Source organism: Cucurbita pepo, chromosome 16 (genome assembly GCF_057944985.1).
Source record: "Cucurbita pepo subsp. pepo isolate OVF chromosome 16, ASM5794498v1, whole genome shotgun sequence".
NCBI lineage: Eukaryota > Viridiplantae > Streptophyta > Magnoliopsida > Cucurbitales > Cucurbitaceae > Cucurbita > Cucurbita pepo.
In genome coordinates, this window is record NC_141813.1 from 13,853,690 (window position 1) to 13,875,469 (window position 21,780).

At 35.5% G+C, this 21,780-nt stretch overlaps 1 protein-coding gene across 3 annotated transcripts; it reads right to left on the bottom strand.

Annotated features, from left to right (window-relative positions):
- Nucleotides 1-279: 279 nt before the first annotated feature.
- LOC111776781 (protein CHROMATIN REMODELING 5) lies at nt 280-21,695 on the bottom strand. 3 transcript variants are annotated; one of them, XM_023656143.2, is made up of 31 exons: nt 21,238-21,607; nt 19,553-20,286; nt 19,335-19,402; nt 18,182-18,607; nt 17,170-17,394; nt 16,949-17,032; nt 16,128-16,187; nt 15,940-16,043; nt 15,651-15,702; nt 14,534-14,597; nt 11,825-11,918; nt 11,506-11,593; nt 11,261-11,395; nt 10,627-10,815; nt 10,475-10,542; nt 8,899-8,992; nt 8,691-8,815; nt 8,476-8,539; nt 8,074-8,286; nt 6,356-6,598; nt 6,164-6,274; nt 5,941-6,027; nt 5,558-5,740; nt 5,267-5,347; nt 4,871-5,104; nt 3,685-3,840; nt 3,393-3,570; nt 3,129-3,310; nt 1,764-2,111; nt 1,587-1,680; nt 280-1,429 (listed from the first exon to the last, which is right to left on the bottom strand). In XM_023656143.2, the coding sequence occupies exons 2-31, from the start codon at nt 20,280-20,282 to the stop codon at nt 948-950; spliced, it is 5,262 nt and encodes a 1,753-aa protein (XP_023511911.2). In that variant the 5' UTR covers nt 20,283-20,286; nt 21,238-21,607; the 3' UTR covers nt 280-947. The 3 variants fall into 3 exon arrangements, with proteins under 3 accessions (XP_023511911.2, XP_023511910.2, XP_086974509.1); XM_023656142.2 differs by having other exon boundaries at nt 19,553-20,340; XM_087118383.1 differs by lacking the exons at nt 280-1,429; nt 1,587-1,680; nt 1,764-2,111; nt 3,129-3,310 and having other exon boundaries at nt 3,401-3,539; nt 19,553-20,340; nt 21,238-21,695.
- Nucleotides 21,696-21,780: the final 85 nt, after the last annotated feature.

Here is a 21,780-nt window from a genome sequence, read left to right on the forward strand (position 1 = left end):
CGTAACATTACTAAAACGAACAATATCTACTGAAAATAAACTTAGACTAATACATAAAAACCAATCTATCTTTTGACAATCATAGAATTGTAGCTTAAAAAAATAGTTTCTAAAAAAGGTTGGGAAGAACAAACTACAAAGAACTCGTTAGATTCAAGCTATGATTTGATTCATTTATGTTTCCTCGTCACAAAGAGTAACCACCTGCTAATTGTAATTCGATTTGGCTGCTATGCCTTTTTGCAACCGATATGATCCAACCAGAGGGAATCCGGCAGGGACAAAACAAAAGGCATCTCATTTGCATGCTTTTCCATTTACCAAATGGCAATATTTGTTGAACATGTCAATGTTTCTAAACAAGAGATTTAAAGGGAGGGAATCCAATGGTTACTTTGGGGGGACATTTGAAGAGTCTCATTGAACTACATTTCTTATGGACAAATGAGGAAACAAATTGCACTACTGTAGCCAAAATGAAAAAAAAAAATTGATAAATTTTCCGAAATAACTGATAATGTACAATTCTGGGTGAACATAGTATGTATAGGAACTACCCTCGTGAACTTGTGCGCCAAACGAGCTAGAAGTAGATCTCTTTCTTCTGAATTTTTGCTATATACGAAGAAATTACTCGAACTCAACTCGCAAAGATGCATCTAGCCTTGATATAATGTAGAACCTTTTCAACTTTACTCGGCAATCAATGGGGTCAGCATCAAAAATCCCATTTTTATGTTTTTTTTTTTTTGGCAGATTAACGTTCTAGGGTCAGCCACATAACACTAATAGAGGTCTGCAGCTATTTATTCCCACGGTGGAAAAAGAACCAGAGAACTATATACCGTTGCGGTGGTGAAGGGGACCAAGTCAAAGCTGAAATCCTTCTCTCAGATCAGCCTCCCTACCAAACACACTGCAAAAGAGGCTTACTTGGCCTCCCCATCTCAATCTTGTCTCACAGGAAAACTAGTTTGACGGATCCTGTATGGCCGCTCGTTAGCAAACCTCCTGTTCTCAGTTGGTGCTGCCCCAAGAATCCCCAATGAATTTGGATCCATTATCCGACCGCCATTGCTCACGGGTCTATCAGGTGGACAAGGAACTTGGTATTGATTATCACCATCCCCACTTCTTCGTCGTTTCCATGCTTCGTATTTCTCGGTTTCAACCCCCTTCTGAACTGGTTCTGATATTTGTAAGGAAGTATTCTTTTTGTTCCCCCGTAGCCTTGGAAAATGACGAGGCAAGGCTCCAAAATGAGAGGAGTCCCCATCCCTGCCCATAAGAGAAGATCCAGTACCGTTGATGTAGGATGGACCCACTCCCACTTCTCTTTCCTGCTTGAGTTTTGAATAAATCTGATGAAGTCGCTCCCCAGATAAATTTGAAAAGGTGGAGACGTAATTCCATAATCGCGTTGTCATCCCTGCACAATTAATATCGACAACTTATATTTCGTTGCTTTGCTAACTAGTTCAAACAGAGAACATTATGGCCGGTTAAGAAAACAAGTGACAAGAGCATATAGAAGAAAGGAATATCACGTATACATATGACAACATAATTATAATCAGAGCACATACTATCTTGTTTATATGGTTCCTCCTCATGATCTAGAACAACTTGATCTATCCTTCGTCCAAGAAGCTGCAAGTAATTGCGAATTTTCGAAAGGACCTGAACGAAAAGGAAAATAGAAATTCAAAATATTATTCCATAAAACAGATGGGTTCAAAATTCGGAACCAAAATAACAGGGACCTTTTCCTTTGGGAGTTTGGCACTAGTTGTCTGTAACCTTTGAAGCCGTTCCAGAGTTTTAATTTCATCCGCCATGACATCTTCACACCATTCCATCCATTTAACTTCCTTGAAATGCTCATATACTTCTTCGTTGTCAGACATTTCACCCTCCTCCTTCACGAGGTTCTCAACTCTCTGTGGTTTAGAATTTCTGTCCCTCAATTTAGCATTAACCTTGGGAGCATCTTGTTTCCCCTTTCTATCCAACCCACGTGATGTCGAAACTTTTGGAATGTTTTCCCTATCCTTCTTTGCAGTCTTGCGACCAGCTTTAGAATTCAGATTTTTACCGAGTGCAGCAAGTTCCTGGTAAAAAAAATTTATGAAATCATCATCCGTGAGCAATGAAATGTTGGAGAGGAAATTAACCCATAAATAAAGAATAAAAAACACAAAAAAACAACACTCAAACTACAGAGAGACTGAACTTGCACCAGACACTAAGGACACAAAAAAGCAAAGCTGTAAATTCTAATACAAAATTCACAACTTAATTGTCAATTCTGTTTTTAGTCTTAATACGTGCAATCCTGCAACACCATAGATAAATTTTATCTTCTTCGTAAGCCTTTTAAGATAAGCTTTGGGGGTGGGGCGGGTGTGCGCGCTAAGCAAATAGAGTCATGGCCAAGATGTACCAAGTTAAGACTCCACTGTGCTCATTTAGCACGTCCTAAGAAAATATGAATTGCATGGCCTGAAACAAACTTTTAACAAAGCAAGACAGTATTTTAAGAACTGAAAATGCAGCTCCAAGTTTTTTTTTTTTTTTTTTTTTTTTTGTGTGTTTTTTGGGGCGGGGTAGGAACAATTCCATTGATAGTGAAATGGAGAGAGATGAAAAAAAAAAAAAACTCTCTAGACGCCAAAAGGTGAATTACAATAAAGTTCTCCAGTTAGAAATTAAGGTAGGATGACCACCTATTAAAGCTGTATACTTTTGTCCCAATAAAGATATAGACCATGAAACAAAATTAAATTAAAAAAACTATCAAAATTTGAGGAAGAGTCCCTGGAAATCCTCCCATTCCATTCACATCAAAGGTTTCAGAGGAATGGCCTATTGAAGCAAGCCTTAATGATTTATTCACACCATGTTTATAGAGCATGAAAATAAATAAAATCCAAACTGCAAGGTCTAAGTAGGCCAAACGGTTCAGAAACTGGTAGACTAGCTTTGCAAGTTTATTTATTGGTCTCGATATGAAAACCAATCAATTATAAAAATAAGCATCCGTACGGCACTTAAACCAAGTTAAATGGGAGTTCATCATTGAAATAATCCAATGTCAAACACTAGAGGTTGCAAAACTGATGACTTACCATCTCAAGAAGAGCATTACCACGATCTCTCAAATTTGGAGCACGTGGCAGAAATGTCTCATGATGTTGAAGTTCCACTGGAGCAATCTTTTTCATGAGACCGAGTTTTTCATCCAACCTGATCTTTTCCCAATTACCAAAACCATGGTAGTGTATTCCCAAAAGTAATCTCGCATCATCAACTTGGAATAAAGAAATATAAGTATTAGCAGAAATAATATAAATGGAAGGAGGGCAGGGAAAGGAGGACTACTGAATACTTACTTTGATTCCAGCCACAACCTTTTGACCAATTTGAAGGTTTCAGGTGCATCAAGGCACGAAATTGTTTGATAGGATCTTCATAGCGGCTAATTCGTTTTGCTAGAAGCTGAAGTTCTTCAACTCGGTTGAGAAGCTCATTAGCTTTCACTAGAACACCAAAGAAATCTAACATAGGTCCCTAGAGAAATATTTTAAACTTTTATAAACCAGAAAGATCCGCTTGTTTCCCAAATTGTTATTCATCTTCAGCAACCAGAAAAGGAATTCATGTTTTATATAATTCTAAACAAACCTTTGGATCTGTTGATCCTGATTCAACAGCATCTCGACATCCATCAATTAAAGCCCTCAATAGTTCAATTTGCTCTTCAGGCTTAGCTGCGCTAACTGGACCACCAACCTCACCAGCTATCAAGCTAATTTGACTCTCATTCCCAAATTTCATAACCTGGTTTTAAGTTAAAACAGAAGATCAAAGTCTGAACAAAGATCAAACATGTCAAAGTTCAGTGGAGTGATATTCCAAAGAACAGATGACAGCAATTAGTAGTTAGCGAAGGATTAAAAATCAATAAGAATAGTTGCATGTGAGCCATTTCACAACAGGACAATTGAGTGTCTGATGCTGGGGTTGGAAGATGGAAATTTCCTCTCCAACATCAGTAGTAGCACGCCAGTATTCCTCATGTCTCAAAAAATATTGGAAGAACTTCATGGTGCAGTTTCTTCAAGGGTTACTGTTAATCTGGTCTAGTCAAGAAATCTCAAAATCCATGTTGGAGGAGTTTCCTCCCCCATGCCCCCTTATGAGATAAGGATAGCAGGCTTTAGTTGGCTTGTCTTTTGCGCTATTTTGTGGAATGTTTGGGGGAAAAGAGCAATAGAAGTTTTAAGAGGTTAAAAAAATCTTTGGGAAATTTGTGGACTCCTACTAGATTTCCATGTGTAAAGATTTTTGTAATTACTCTTTAGGTCTTACTTTGCTCGACTAGAGCATTTTCCTAGGCTAGTTAGGCTCCTCCTAAGGTGGTTTTCGTGGTTCTGTGTTCTTTCCTCTTTTTTCCCCCTTAGTGAAAACATGTCATTCTACCAAAAATAAAAATAAAAAGTAAAAAAAGATAAATGTTGGAAGAACTATGGAAACGTCTGGGAAAAAATAAAAACTTCTCTCATTTAAAAAATTATTTACCATTCTAATTTAAATTCTGGTATCATTCATTCCTACCATAAGTAGGCCTTAACTTTTTTACTCTACTGTTTTCATGAAACAAATCTTCCAATGAGCTTCAATTCAATGGTTATATTTCACCTTTACCTATGACTTCAAACTAAAAGCCATAACACGAATAAAGATAGGAAAAACAATCATATGGTCAAAGAGTTCGAAGAAGCTATAAATCCAGTACCTTCATAAAGAATTATATCATGCACGTCAAATCGCCAAAAAGAAGGAAGGTAAAAAAAACACAGAACCTTACCACACGAGAAAAACGTAGTGCATCTCTTTTAGACAAATTTCCACAAGACCACCTTCTCACTTGAGCAGATGCACCCACAATCATTGGTGCTGAGGGAGCAGAAATATCACCTTTACGGCGTTTCTGAACCCTCTCCACAGGCCCAGACCCTTTCTTCCTTTTACCACTATTCTCATGCTGACTAGCCTCCGCATAGCTCTTTGTATTCCTGGCAGCACGAGGAACTAGAGCTTCCTAAAATAAACGAAAGTACAAATGGATGGATGAATGGTAGTTGTAATAAAAATCAAGAAATAAATATGCAAAATGATTTGAAGTGCTAGTTGGAACAAAAAGTATAGAATGGAAGGTCCTCAGGTTCAAAACTAGAATTAACAGTATAGTACAGGTTCATACTTCAGCCTGAGACACTGCTTCTGGTTTTATCCAACGACTCCAGAAACTTCCATCATCTTCAGCACTACAAAAGTTAGCAACCTGTTCATTCATGGAACCACCAAGACCCCCCCCCCCCCCCCCCCCAAAAAAAAAAAAAAAAAAGAAGATAATCAGACAAACAATCGGCATAACCAGAATGATACAGCAGGCACATTTATGGCTTGCCATCCATACGCAGATGTCACTACCATAACAACCACTAGAAATAAAGACAAAAAAAACATCAAAACCATAATATTATTATCTTGCCTTGAAAGCACCCAGCAATTCATGCCCTTCCTCTCCTCCAGCTTCCTTCTCTTCAACCTTCTCTGCTCTTTCAAGAATCTCATCAATATCCATACTTTGAAGCCGTTTCTTACTATCTTCATCATTCTTGTCCTCCTTGAAAAGTTCCTCGGCTCCAAATCTTAAGATCGCTGATAGCTCATTCTACAAAGTAAAAATGGCAGAAATGTTAGACAATTTTTTATCAGAGAGATAGAATATAGATCTTAGAAAGCCAGGGGAGACGTCCAGTAAGAATGGGAGTCCCACACAACTTTCATCATCCAAATAATTAAGCCTTCCATGCAGTCAAATTCAAGTTTTTCAGTAAAGCAACTACAGTGGTGTTGTAACACCATTCTTACTTTATCAAAACCAATGCCTTTTTTGGCTTCTTTCTTCTCCAATCTACCCTCCGCATTTAATTTTTGGATCACCAGATGATCAAGAACCTATAAAGCACAGAAAAATTGAGATCACACAGAAACAAAATCCTAAAACGGAATATAAGTTTTATCAACAAATGTACACGTAGATTGAATACAAATCTAAGTGTCAGAATCATTCTTAACAACTTTTTATTAGTACCATTTTCTTCTTTGCTCGCTCCAAGATATCTTCCTCAACACTTCTGCTTGTAACAAATCTGTATATATTAACTACTTCCTGTTGTCCAATTCTGTGGGCTCTACTCATCGCCTACAACAAAGGAGAGAATGAGTTAATTTATAAAATAAAATCATTCAAGAAAGACAACGAAAAGCAGTCTCTAAACTCAACCTGTAAGTCATTTTGTGGGTTCCAGTCCGAATCAAAAATGATAACTGTATCTGCTGTTGCAAGGTTTATACCTAAGCCACCCGCTCGAGTCGAAAGAAGGAAGCAAAAATCATCACTACCAGGTGCATTGAAATGATCCATTGCCTGCTGCCGAAACTCGGCCTTTGTACTTCCATCAAGTCTCTGAAATTGGAATCCTCTATATGACAAGTAGTCAGCCAGAATATCGAGCATTCTTACCATCTGCAAAAGACCATCATAATCACTATATTTATCTGCATGAAAAGCTAATAAGGCATAAGCTCGATTAAGTTGTACTTGTACATAGAATAGGGTACAGCAAAACTGCAGTGAAAGACGCATGAATGATGGTTTAAAAAGAGAAATCAATAAAAAGAAGTTTCTTTGAAGCCAGATGACAAGGGAATCTTTAGAAAACTTCGCTGTAAGGAGGAGAAAAGGTGGCAGTACCCGCTGAAATCATGGCAAATCGAAAGAAAGACTATCTCTATAGAAGTGGATAGAAAATAAAGAGGTAAAAGGGCTTAGTTAGCTGAACCAAGACAAAACTCTTACTAATTTTCAACTCAACTCCCTACAGAATTGTGTCACTTCTTCTTGATTCAAAGTTTGCCCCTTGAGGTACCAAGAAGGTGCTTCTCAAATCTTCATTCTCAAGAATATCCTTGCTTCAGTGAAGCGCATTCACCACAAATTTAATATGACAAGTTTTGGAATAATCATTGGGTTGTTTTTTCCCTCTCATCTTTGATTTCCACTCTCCGTGAATAAATAGCCCTCCAAGGTCCTTTGAAATTCCTATAACGTTTGATGGGTCTTTTCTTTCAGATGAAACTTTTCTGAAGAGAAATTCAATATGATTCATCCCTATGGATATCATCTTTACGTTCTCTCCAAAACATAGTGAAGATCGTTGGCTTTGGATTTTTGATAACTTGGGTCATTATATTTTCAACGATCATTTTAATCTGTATAGCATAATATGCAAATCTGACCCAAGCAACCTCAACAGGCTCTCCTTCCATGCTGGTGCTCTATGCAAAAAGAAAATAGTGAGACTCAATTTCATCTTCTTTCCACTTCCTCTTTTGTTGGCAAAATTTAGGACAACAATTCTTCTCTCTTTGGGCAGTCCAAAGATCTCCTAGCTAACATCAATGCCCCATAACCTATGCTATAAGAGGCCATGATTTTCAAAAGAAGACGATGGTCCTAAGGTCTAATATTATAAGAATTTTTCCTTTTGGTGATCATTGTTCAAAATGAATAGAAGAACATTTGATGATGGCAAAACCTATGAAACAAGCAATGATTAGAATATCCAAGTTTTGAAAGGGATACTAAAGCTACAGGCAGCAGCACTCAATAAGATTGCGAAAATGCATGAAATTGGAAGTATATCAAAGTGTAAACTGTCTAATATTTTTACTTCCTATCGTTATACCTCCCTCATTGCAAATTGGGAAGGTCTTTTGTAAACACCATGGATACATCCCTTTTGTAAATTTCAATCAACAATGAAATTATCTCTTATTAAAAAAAAAAAAAAAAAAAAGTATATCAAAGTGTTAGCATACTAGACTACACAACGGAAAACATCAACCAAATTTTCAGCTCCCATGGCTTGAAACAGACATATCTATAATAATGCTATGTGGACACAAATTTGACTGGCATTCAGAAATCTATAACCTGACCTGTGAAAAAATCAGAACCCGATGCTTTGTTTCATGCAATCTCATTAATAACTTATCAAGTATAACTAGCTTCCCGCTGCTCCAGATTATTCTATCCAGCTTGCTGCTATCATTTGAGTCAGAGTTCCCACCATAACCATGATCTGCACTTTCGAACAGAAAGGGGTGATTGCAGCATTTCTTCAACTCCACCACAATATTCAAAAGAGAAACCTAGAAGAAAAAATTATATAAATAATTTTCAGGTAATAAAAAATCCTGGAAGTCTAAACAGAGCAAATATAATACTTGAAATTAATGTTAATAACAACCGAGAGAAAACTTGAAGACAATTGATGCTGACAAAAACAGAATAAGCCATGCTGACAATGAACCCAATAAGCAATTGAAATAGATTGCTACCTGATTCCCACGAACTCCTTTGTTTAAGTCATGAAAGTTGCGCTCTAAAATCCACTTGTAATATCTAAAAACAGAAAAACAAGTATCAAACATTGTTTGTAAATCAATATCTATAATTGAAAATATTAGTTACAATTGTAACCCCAACTTTTTTTAATTTCATTACATTAATGAACTGATTTTCGGTTTCCTTTCGATATGTGTGTATTACTTACTGTTTCTGAAGCAGAGACATCTCTACCCTAAGAATACGCTCAATCTTAGGAGGCAAAGATTTCTCAACGTCCTTTATAACACGACGAAGAATGTGAGGCTTCAGTTCCGTGTGAAGATTAGCAAGCTACAATTAATCCAAATCACTAAGGATCAGACGGAAGTAACATCCTCAAAGTGAACCACGGTAGTCCTAGAATAGAATATTACCTCATTCTCATCGAACGAACTAAGGTTCTTGTAATTATAAATAAAATCATCCTTACTCTTGAACTTATCAGGATCAAGAAAGTGAAGCAGAGCCCTATGTGAGACAAAATGAATAGACAATCTTTCAATTGAACACGTACAGAAGAAACTGAATTTAATACTAATGAGCATTAGGAAAAAACCGCAGTAGTTCATTTTTCAAATATTGCAAATTAACCAGCCGACTTTGATATCATACTACACAGGAAGTTAGCAGTTACATGAATACATGGTAAAACTGAATACTAAAAAAATCTATTCATATACTTGTTTCTTAAAAATCACAATGCAATACAAACAAGAATTTAATACTTAAGTTTATGAATGAGAAATAAGCAGAGAATATTCTTTTATAAGGTAGAATAAGAAATAATTTCTTTGTCAATTTGAAAAAGGCACGCACTATCGTTCATGAACCAAACCAAAGAGCAAATAAGTTCTTCCTCGTGATGTGAGAATATAGTCACTTGGACAAAAACTTATTGATGAATTAAGATTTGTCTAGAAATTACTAATTTGCATGGTAACATGTTATTTTCTGAAAAATCACCGCAGCAACATGGTAAAAACACATTAAAAACACTTTTGCACATTTCAAGACTTTTTGAGTTACAAACTTTACATTCTAAAATATCGTAGGTAAAAATGGTAAATAATGATCTCTAAGAAGCAAAACAAACAAATTGTATGTTTCTAATGAAACAGTGTTACAACGAAGGTTTGGAGAAAATTATAGCTAAATATACATCTTTTTAAATAACTCAATATAATAGAAGAAACAATATTTAAAATTAAATAAATAACTAAATATACCTCCCTCTCTTATATATGTTTTTATCCCTATTGAAAACTTTTAGAAATAATTAAAGAGTGAAAGGCCTTACACAAGTTTAAGAGCGCAAATGTCAGATATAGACAACATGTTAGAGCAACTAAAGGTATCCGAGATTCACAATCACATGCACGTGAATACAAAACATAAACGCACACACAAAACTCAAATAAACCATAGAAGGTTCAATATTCTATAAAAAGTTAAATAAAAGGTCCAATATAACACAAGAAACTATAAGGAACCATAACCAACCGATAGGAATATGAGTAATTAGATAGGGAGTTTGTTATGCATGCTGGTTATAAATAGAGGGGGTGGGGAATGACGAAGGTAGGAATTATTTTGGTGAATGAATTGGGGCTCGAGAGAGATCTCACCGTTCATATCTTTTATCCTATTCTATTTCTGTTTGGGGTCCTATCATATAACCATCAAGCATAAAACTCTCTATCTAATTACTCATATCCCCTTATAGCATCCGTACTTTCCTTCTAATGGTATTTCTATCACCCAACCAAAGCACATTTGAGGCCAAAAGATAGGAGAAAAAGATTAGCTGCACGACATTGAGGCAGCCTTCAATGCCAGAATCAACTTTGAAATTTAGGCATTGCATATAAAGACAAATAGGAAAAAAAAAAAAAGGAACTGAACACAAAAATGATTAATATCCATATTGAGTAGTAGAAAATCAAACAATACCATAGCTCTTCCACACTGTTCTGTAACGGAGTACCAGTAATGAGCAATTTATTTTTTGTGCTAAATTCCTGAATACCCAGCAAGAATCGCACATCAGTAATACATTGAACAAGGGAGACAATAGAAAGTTGCAATAATTCATAACAGCATACCGAAAGGGTCGTATACAACTGTGCCTCACTATTCTTTAATCTATGAGCTTCATCAACCATCAAATAATTCCACTTAATCTTTGAAAGAACAGCACGGTCCTTCAGAACTACTTCATACGTAGTCAACAACGCATTAAACTTTATGGGTCTCCCGGTTCTTTTATTTTCAAATTCATGCTGCTGACAAACCTGCAACCAAATAATGCATGCAAGAATAGAAATTATCAAGAGAAAAAACAAAAACAAAAAAAAAAAAGCTCAAACATAAGATAAATAAAAAATCTCAAGGATTGGTCAACTTAGGAAAAATCTTAGCACAGAACCTTCCATTAACTTGTTTTCAATTTTCTAAATAATACAATCATTTCAAGTAAATAACTATACAGTGGAGATAATTTCATCAATTTTAAATCAGCAATCAACCCAAAAGATTGGACATTTGTAGAAGACCCAACAAGTAGAAATCAATACTAATTGGAAAGAAAATAACATTACAGACGCTTTAATACAGGACCTTCTGCTCGGATACCATATTAAATCCAAAAGCTTAAACTTATAGGTTAGAGTAAATTTAATTATATCAATACTTCACCAACATCACCGTCTGAATAAAGTTACAGAAAGGATAACTTGCCTCTCTGCTTGCACGGGTACCAACATAGACAATAACATTCATATCAGGCAGCCACTTCCTAAATTCTTTGGCCCAGTTTGACAAGGTGGACAGTGGTACAACAACAAGAAATGGACCGTAAATTTGCTGAGCATGCTGTCAAAAATATATATATATATATATATATATATACATATTATATTAGTCCTCAGGTTAATCTATCAGAAATACTTATAAAACCACTGAAAAGTGTTATTTAATACTACCTGTAGAAAGCCAAGCATGGAAACAGACTGAACAGTTTTCCCAAGACCCATTTCATCAGCTAAAATTACATTGGTATCATTTCTCCAACTACCACCATGAAAAGATAGACCAATTACATAACTTTCAAAGCATTGTACTCAAAGAAGTTAAATGGTTCTGGAGAGCTTTCCGTGATGTATAGTCTGTCTTTTATACAACTGAACAGTCACCAACTTGCGTTTTTTCGACCATTCTATTAATATATTTAACTAAATTGGAACATTAAAAAAAACAGAAAAAAAGAAAGAACAGATCTGAGGTGAAATTAAATAATAATACCTATTAACGAGAAAATTCAAACCCTCAAGCTGATAATCTCGAAGCTTGCCTCCCTTCAACCATTCAGGCTGTTCATCAAGTTTCCTTAAACTCACTAGAAATCAGAAAAGCTATAATATTAAAGTATGTTGACTATACATAGACTATGCAAAGAAGACAAGAATTTATTATATGAAAAAGGTAAATAGAAGCCAACCAGAGACAGACCACTAGTGCCATTTCGAATATACACAATTAGCATCTAACCAACACTCCAAATCAATGTTTTGAAAGGCTATTGAGACTGATGCCCTGAGGCTCGCTCAAGGTGAAGCTCTTAACTTTTAACCTTGAGACTTATGCCTTCTTTGGACCATAAGAGGCTTATGCCTCTATGAAATACGTTGAGGCTTAAAGTGTTTACACCTTGTATAAAGGTTTGAGTCAAAACAATTTGAACTATTACTACTTACTGATGTTAAAGGTATCCTTTTAAAATTTTTGTTTGAGTGAAAATTGGCAGGGGCGATTTGTGAATACTTTTGTATAACTATTATGTTTAGCAATACTTGACGTGTTAATTTATAATTTGTATAATGTTTTTAATAAAAGTATAGGCTTACAATTCATACCACCTCAACTTTTCAAGAGAAAACCTTGAGGCCGCCTTTAGCTTTTTAAAACATTTCTGCAACCTACGTAACTTTAAGCCATTAATATCCTTCTCCATTATCACTACAATTAATTAACTTTTACACGACAAGTATATCATTTCATGTGCATACGAAAGATGTAATCTACGTTCTTGCTCTACCTTACAGCTTTTTGTCTGTTGCACAAGTTTTTTTTTTTAAAAAAAAAAGCATTCAATCTGCTGTGTGTTATAATCAGACATGAGCAACAGAGGTGATGTACTTTCTTTTCTTAGTAAAAACCCGAACTTATTTAGTAAAAATCAAACGATGATATTTTTTTCAAAGCTCATTAAATTCATATGGAACTCCAAAGTAGCAATGTATGTTCCAGTGCTTAATGCTTTGGTTGGAGAAAAGGTGGGTGATATACCATTTATTTTTGCGGTTTCCAATGGAGCTTTTCATGCTCCGGTTTTTATATTTTGGTTGGTTAGGGGCTGAAGTCAAATCTCATTTTAAGGGGCCATTCCTGGGAGAAGTTACTGCAGTTAATTTGCATGAAGAGCTGAATTTATATATATAGATAGATAGATAGATAGATAGATAGATAAATATGGATAATGACAACTTTCATTGAAAAAAATGAAAGAATACAAGGGCGCACAAAAAACCAAGCCCTCAAGAGGAATCTCAATTACAGAAATGGGCTCCAACTATACAAAACAGTGCCAACAATATAATTACAGAGGATCTTCAAAATAGAAGCCCAAAAGGAAACATGAAATCTAACGAGGGACCATACATCACTAGAATCCCTCTAAGCATTGTGTTATTCCGCTCACTCCAAAAATCACACGAAATAGCCCACCCCCAACAAGCCATAAGAACCGACCATTTTCACGAAAAGGCGGATGGAGGAGGAACTCCCAAATCATATCACTAGTGTTCTTCTGCCAAGCTAGCAAAAATCCAAATGTCTAAAAGAAAAGATTCCAAACGGACCTCTCATACTCACATCTCCAGAAAATGTGATTTAGGTCCTCCTCCATCTTTCAACAAAGAATACAACAAAACAGGCCAACTAACGAGGGAATTTTTCTAGCAAGGCGATCCATAGTATTAACTTGACCATGTAAAATGTATCGTGCAAAGAACTTATCTTTCTTCAAAATCTTAATACTTCATAGAGCAGAAAAAACCGACTCATGCAAGGGAGAAGGGTTCAACAAACTACGAAAAAGGAGTTGCAAGAAAACCCCTCCTTAGGGTTGGGACTCCACACCCGAACATCCCTTCTTCCAAGCCTAAAAACGACCTCTCCAAGCAAGGCCAAAAGAGGGAACATTTGTTGCTTCCCTATCAATCAAAGAGCGACAAAACCCGAACGAAAAAAGAAACTGAGCTCCTCAACTAGACGAAAAAATCAAACACCACACGATTTTAAAGGAAAATGAATGATAGAGACGAGGGAACACAGAGCAAGAGATCTATTCCCCACCCACTAATCTTCCCAACAATACGTTTCCTTCCTCTCCCCCACTACACAATGAACCAAGTGGGAGAAAGAAGAGAGCTCAAAAGAGATATCCTTCCATAAATATTGATAAGTGCCTTTAACCCCAGCCAACAGCCACTGAAAAAGATGAGAACCAAACTTGCTTGCAATAATCTTGTGCCTGAGAGAGTTGAGACCAAGGGTGAAACGCAAAAGTCATTTGACCATTGCTCTGCTATGAGTCTTTACATTTCCAATTTCTAACACGCCGCACCCCCCCCCCCCCCCCCCAATAGTTCTATTATTCCCTTGGTTGAGCTCTATTTGATTGTAATTGCCTCTAGGTTATTGATTTTTTTTTTTTTTTCTTTCTCTGATTTCACTCCCTGAAAGCTGATTGTTTATTTAACATTTAAAAATATTACAATAAAATAAGTACCTACAATTTAATTTCTAATCCTCCATAACTATGGCTTTGTAAGTCCTACAAATAAAATAAAATCTTGTTTCTTACCTAAATATGCGTATATAATGTATATATAATCCATTTGTCAAAAGTTGGTTAGAAGTAAGATTTCATGACATCAAGTTTCCACGGACCTTTGGTCTTTTTACGCTGAAGATCGACTGATTTCCCTTGCACAGATATTGCAGCTTCACGAGCCTGCTCGAATTATGGAAACAGGAAAAAAAATGTACCAACAAGCTTCAATTATACAAACATGATTGAAAAAATTGAGAACAACGATTGAACAAACTAATACAAAGATGTCTATCTTAAATTTGTCTCTCTTTTTAATTAAGAAACCAATGAATAAATGAAAGAATAAATTAAGGCAATACAAAACAAAAACACCCGTACAAAAGGAGCCAAAAAGAAGGAAAAAAAGGCTAACAAACTATAAAAGTACCAAAAACAAAACAAAAACAAAAAATGAAGGATGGGGGGCTCCATTTTAGACGGATGAGAGAGAGAGATAAAGGATACTCAAATTTTTTTAAAATAATTTATCACAAAGCCAGTCACGGCTGATTTGAATAAGTACATATCAATCCCAATTCCTAAGATCCATAGCAATTGCTTAAAGCTTGAAGAATGAACAGGTCCCAAACAAATTACGACACTATTTTCTTTTTTTCCTATCATTTTATGCATGTTGGTATATGGCTTTGGCTAATAACCTCAAAATAATTAATATTTACGGCAAAGGCAAAAATTGATAACAACGATTGATTCTCCTTTTTGTAAATTGGTGTTACCTAAACCTTCCAAGGCATAAAGTACCGCAAAAACGTTTTTTTGTTTAAAAATATCATCTTTTATTATTTCTCTTTTGTGTGTGCGCATGTGTATATTAACAAGAAACATTTTTCCCCAAACTATTTGTCATTTTAAAATCATTAAAAGATAAAAGTGCTTGAAAACGATTAGGAAACGGCATGCATTCTTTTACATGATTGTAGTTGCAGTGTTTGGTGAAATTCATATAAAGGGGTTTCTATCCTCTTTTTTCATTAAATTTTGGGGTCACAACCGTTTTGGGCAAGACCCACTGGTACCTTCACCATTCTTAATGAAACTATTTAATTCCAATTAGAAAATCACATGAAATCAACAATCTATAACATGAGACGTCAGTAAATAAGTACAATACAAATGACAAAAATAATATTTTTAAATCAACAATAAGAAAGCAAAAGGCAAATAGCCAAATACCTTGTACTCGTCAATAGCTTCTTGCGCAAATGAAATATCTACATCCTTTTCCCTAAGATCAAATTTTACAAACAATAATAAGCAGACAAGGACTTGCAATAAGTAGAGGTGGAATTAATACATGGGAAAAAAGACATCTAACTTCACATGATTAGGATATGATATCGTATAGCATTTCCTTTTTTTATGAGAAATTTCTGAGCTCATTCATAAATTATAGAATGGGAGAAAGACACTTTATATATACACTCATTCAGAAATTTCACTAAAAAATATTGATTCTAGTTACCAAGTTGCTTCGGCATAAGACAGTCCTTGCCACTTCACCAAATACTCTGGTTCTACATCACCTGAACCATCTTTGCTAATACGGTCAGCAATAATTCTCTCCACCTATTAATCCACATTTAAATCTGATTACTAAAAGTTTTAAGCAAAAACCTAAAAATAATAATGGATAAAGTTCAACAAAGTAACCTGACTATTTTGCTTGATGAGATCCAAATCCATTTCCTTACTGACATCATAGACCTCGATCTACAGACATATCCAGTAAATAATGAATGAGATAGTTTATCAAAAGTTGTAGTGAACTACTTGGTGAAAAAGAATTGTTTTACATAGAAGCACATCATCAAGGTATTAATTCTTCACCTTGAATCAACAATTCATCATTAAAGTTTTCTCGCTTATAGAAAATTTTGTTTTACCATATTTTGATACAGAAAAATTATTGTAAATTCCCTAAAAGAGACTAATCAGATATAATAGACAGAATAGATAGATAAAATAAAATAAGGAGGAAGTGCCTAAGTGACTGAGTGAAAGAAAGTTTCCAATAATACCAAAATGAACATAAACAATCCATCAATGCACACTACAAAAACAATGTGAAAACCAATTTTAAGAATTATGATACTGCTCTTGGACGATCAATGAAATAGTTTCTCGTCCAAAAAGATTGTGATACCAATCATTCGTGTGAATCAAGCATACATTGAAATATTACAATAATAGGGTTGATTAATTAGCTTTTAAAATGTACTATCATAACAAAATAAACACAGAAATAGTGTCCTAATTGAAAGATTTTCCTGCAGACAACTTAGAAGCCAGCTCGTGACTTATAAATCCTTCTATCGCGGCTGCAATTGGGCAGGTATGCTTGTGTTCAAGGATTATCACACATGTTACTTTCAAATGCTTCTATTGATAGCACTTCGTGAATATTCAGAGTACTCTTATGTCAGTGACAATTTGCACTAATCAATTTTAGTACAGTATCAAGCAAAAATTACCTCCTCACGGGAGACACTCTTCCTGTACCTTATTTCCTCCATGACCTTTTTAGTGTAGTTTAAAACCTTCTTAAAACCACTAAGCTGCAAGAAAAATGTGTTCAATGCCAGAGGAAAGAATAAAAAGTTAGCTAAAGACAAAGACTCATCATACTTAAACAGATAACATTCTTTAGATGAGACAATACAAAACAAAAAAGAAAAGACATTCAGAAGCATACATATTGTAGTTCAGAGAATGGTTTCCATTGACAGTGTAAATGCGACTGGCCTTTCCATTTTATAAAAAATTCCACCTCATTCCAATCCGGTTCAGAATCAAATGAATGACTAGACAGAACGGGATTTATTGATCTGTTATTTCTTATAGCAACCTCAGCAATGCCCTTCGGCTGGTGCCAGAGAACTTTTTCAATTGCATCACCATCTTCCTCTTCAACTTCCTCCTAAAAGCACATATAACAAAGATATTGAAAGTGAATTAGCGATCAAACTAATACACCAAATAACAAAGAAGTATGATTCTTTATTTTAAAACAAGAAACATCTTTTCAAAGATCGTATGAAATCTGCCTCTTTTATTGTTGTTCAGATATAAGATAAATATGCAAGATAAGAGTCTTTAAATAGGCCTCAAAGCAACCTATACAACCAGTTAAACGAACATACAACTGGTTGAACCAGTACCCAAAACAAAAGATAACTAAGGGGTAACAACAAATGAACTACAGATAAATGGGACCGTGGGTAACGATGAGAATACATCACAAACACAAAGAATCAAAATATTAACATCAAAAAATTAACATCAACAATCACAAGCTACACAAAAGTAGTACAATTCATTGCAATCCAGCGTAGGAATGTTGCAAGTCTAAGACTGTTGTTTTTCTTATTTATTTTCAGAGAATTACATGAGATTATACAAATATCCTTTGACACTCCCCTCAAGCAGAGTAATAGATATCATTCATTCTCAGCTTGGATACTAGTTCATGAATTACACAAATATCTCCTAACTTAAGGCTAATCCTTCAACAAGGAACAGCCCATAATAGTACGATACTTGTTATATTTTTTTGAAGAAATAGAAACATTGTATCAAAAAGACCGGAAAAGATACAGAAAAAAAAATCTTATTCCAGAACCATATACATGGTAAACAAAACATTATTTTAGAAGCAACAAGAATAACCAGCTAGCCTCTATATAATTTGAAAAATGCAGGCACACCTTTTGGGACTTTTTCTTTTTGCCCTCGTCAAATTCTTCACTTTCTTCACTTTCAACATATGAAACTTTTCGAACTGACCTACTAGAAGTTCTGACCTCACTTCTTCGTCCAGAGGCACCTGTTGTTACAGAATAACGACCACTATCCTTGCGAGGGTGAGTGCCAGTTTTCCCTAAACTTTTAAAACCCTCAACACTATCACTGGCTGAATCCTCCATTGAGGATTCATCCTCTTCATATGAGGATTTTCCTTTTCTTTGTCGAATAGATGGTTGGTACAATTTACGTTCACTAGTAGATCTTACATTGCGTCCTCCTTGACCCCATTGCTTTCCCCTGCCTTTCTTTCCATAATTAGGTCTGTCATCATCAGAAATTTCCAAATCATCATCTTCCTCATAATCTTCACCATCCCAGTCTTTATCCTGCTATCAATATAACACAAAATTAGTGTCCAATGTGCAGAGAGAGATAAAGTCAGGGTCATAATTAGGAAGTACAAGAACCACCAGTAACAGCATAGCGAAAAAATTGGAGAAAACGGACTACATTTCTAGAAATCTACACACACACGCACACATATACAACCATAATGAGGAAGAAGGAAAAAAAATCCCTTTCAGAGAATAGCAAGTTGTAGTGAGACCTCTAATGTAAATATTGTCAAGGAAATGAAGAAAAAAGAACCCAAGAAATAAATTCCATCAAGAAGTATCAATGATGGGGTGAGCAACGGAATACTGATTAATAAAGAAAAGAAAAAGGAAAACGGTCAAGACATTGTTTACATAGCAGAAATCCTAAATAGAAAATTGATGGCGGCAGAATCACTTAGAGATTAGCTTAAATTTTTTATTTTTACTTCAAGATTACATGGCTTCATACTTAACACAACTCAACTCCATGAAGATGAGTTTGATTTATACATGAGCAGTTTTTTTCACATTTTCTTTGCGGTGCCTCGTGTACATTATACATTTATTCAATTTAATACAAACAACATAAAGAGAAAGTGAAAGAAAAGAAGAAACATAAATATATGCAAATGTGGTTAATGGAAGGAAGAAAAAAGTTTTTCTTTTTTTACCACATCATGAAATTTAGCACACAAAAAGTTGTTGAACAATACATTAATGTATGCAAATACCTAACCTTTTTCACTGAACGGCCACTTCCGATGCCATAATCAGGTTTGAAGTCCACATCATCAGGGTCATCTTCTGCAAACACCACAGCAATAACATTTAGCTAATATGATGAAGTCAAATATTGATAGATAAGAGAGTAGACGAAGTGTAACCAAATGTCAACCAATTAAAATTAAAGAAGCATGGTCAACAGTTCAAAAATAATCCTACAGGAAAAGATACCTTCTTCCTCGTCCTCTTCATAATCAGCGTCATCATTATGATTTTCGTCATCTCCATAATCATCATCTTCATCATTCACAACTCTGGAATTTCTTCGCATGTGATTGCTGCTGGCATTAACAGACTGCGACTGTGACCTATTCGACTTCACTGAGTTATGAAACCCTCGGTATGGCATGGAATCACTCTGCTCATCTCCATCATCCTGATCATAATATTCATCTGATAGCATTCCATTTTCAGCGGGGACATCAGTATACCTTCTTTGACCTTTAACCTCTTTTGGTTGGCCATCATCATCAAATTCTGAACCTCCATCCTTTTCATTGGATATATGATAATCTGATCCTTCTCCAATTCTATTGTCAGACTCACTCTTAGACTCCTGTGCAGAATCAGAACCTCCAGGAATCATAGGTTGGCAGTCCTTCCAAAATGTTGAACCCCACCTTCTACCCCCTACCGCTCTTCCAGAATTTTGTAAGTTTGACACTCTCATAGTAATACAATCATCTGCAGCAGTCTCATTTTGCAACCTACTGGAATCATCTACTTGACCTCCATTGTGGTAGGGTTCGTCTATGTTCATATTAAATTCTTTTTCTGAACTCATGTCTTCCTCGGCATTTCCTGCAGAGGTGTGAGTTCTATCGTCAACTAGTCCATGGCCTTTATCTTCCAAGACACCACGAGAAACTGGTTCATTTGAATGATTCCTAAAAAGGGCCATTCTTCTACATGGAATAAAACACCTCAACTTAGTGCTGGTGAAAAAGAAGCTTTGTATCCTGAAATAAGAACATGTTCAAACAAGATGGCAAGGATAAACATCATACTATCTCATCTCAATCAAATTGGAAAGTAATATACGAGAAAAATTAAGCTTTTCCATAGAAAAGGACAAGTATTAAAAAACATAAAAATATCCCGTATCAGGAAGACAGAAAACTAGGGGTGGTGAATGAGAAATGCAACAATACAGAAAGCGGGAACAAGAATCTCAAGAAAATGTCCAAGAAAGAAACTAGTATAAGACAAGCTTGGTAGGCACCGTCCTGCACACTTTATTGTAGATTCCTTGTTAAAACTATCAAAATACATTGGATGACTTGACTTACCTCATACATTCAACAAACCAGCTTGTAGTTTCTTTTGTTCACTAGCCTTTCGAGCAGAAAACAGTTATAGGTGAACCACAGCAATTATTTCAAACAAAAGATGAACTAAGCAAATGTATAGAATTGAACCGCACAGGTTAGTACGAATCAGCTCCTATTTGAAGTTACTTCTTTTATGCAAAATCCAAGCTGAAGGTGCAGCATGCGACGAAGCCCGAGTGAGTGTACAGACGTGACTCGAGACTAAGCAATTCGTTCATCAATCAGAAAGAAAATTCCTTCATCGAATTCTAAGCACGAGGATATCGGTAGGGGAGACAAATTCAAATAAAGCAGAAAGCTAATGCTAAAGATATATTCCACACTGCAATATTCAGATCAACAAGCTAATACCGATAAACATTTTGAAAGCTAAAACCCCTCGAACCCCTCCCAGAAAAAACCCTAGCATTCAAACAAACTCCCAATCCACAATCAGAATCCTTAAGAAAAAGGCTTCGAAATTACGGCGGAATGAACGATCGGGAGGCAGAGGGAAATAGATGATTGAAAACAGAAGTCCCTCACCTTCAGAAAGCAAGCACGACAGAGAATGAAGTTCAACTTATCAAGATGGAAATAACGCGCATGCTAAGAGTTATCCTATTCCTATCGTCGGCGCCAATTGTGAGTCGCGGGAACTGAATTGGCGGCAAAGCGAAAATCTGCTCGGGTTGCCGGGTTTGGAAGAAAAAAAACAAGGAATTTCAAATGGTCGTCGACGGCGGCGGCGGCGGCGGCGGCAAAGATGCGCCAGGTGGCAACGTTAACAACAGATTCAGGAGGAAGAAGACGATGAAGAGTGTGAATTTCTATTCCGTTTAACCTTCCTCTCGTTTTCTTTTTTCTTTTTATTTTATTTTATTTTATTTTATTTTTTTCTTTCCCTTCCTTTGTGGTTGATTTAACGAGGATTGTTCCCAAGAGAGATAGGTGTTTGTGAAAAGGGTTGAATTAGAAATTCGGAGATAATTGAGGAGGTGTCATGGGATGGCCTTCAGATGTCTCTTTTTTTTTTTTTTTTTTTTTTTTTTTTTTTTTTTTTTTTTAATTGTTGTTTAATAGATATTT

Coding starts and splice junctions, on each gene's coding strand:
- LOC111776781 (XM_023656143.2), bottom strand. CDS start 20,282: ATGGCCCTTTTTAGGAATCATTCAAATGAACCAGTTTCTCGTGGTGTC. Junction 19,403..19,552: donor TGAAGAGGACGAGGAAGAAG/GTATCTTTTCCT, acceptor TGGTGTTTGCAG/AAGATGACCCTGATGATGTG. Junction 3,571..3,684: donor CAGGATCAACAGATCCAAAG/GTTTGTTTAGAA, acceptor ATATTTCTCTAG/GGACCTATGTTAGATTTCTT.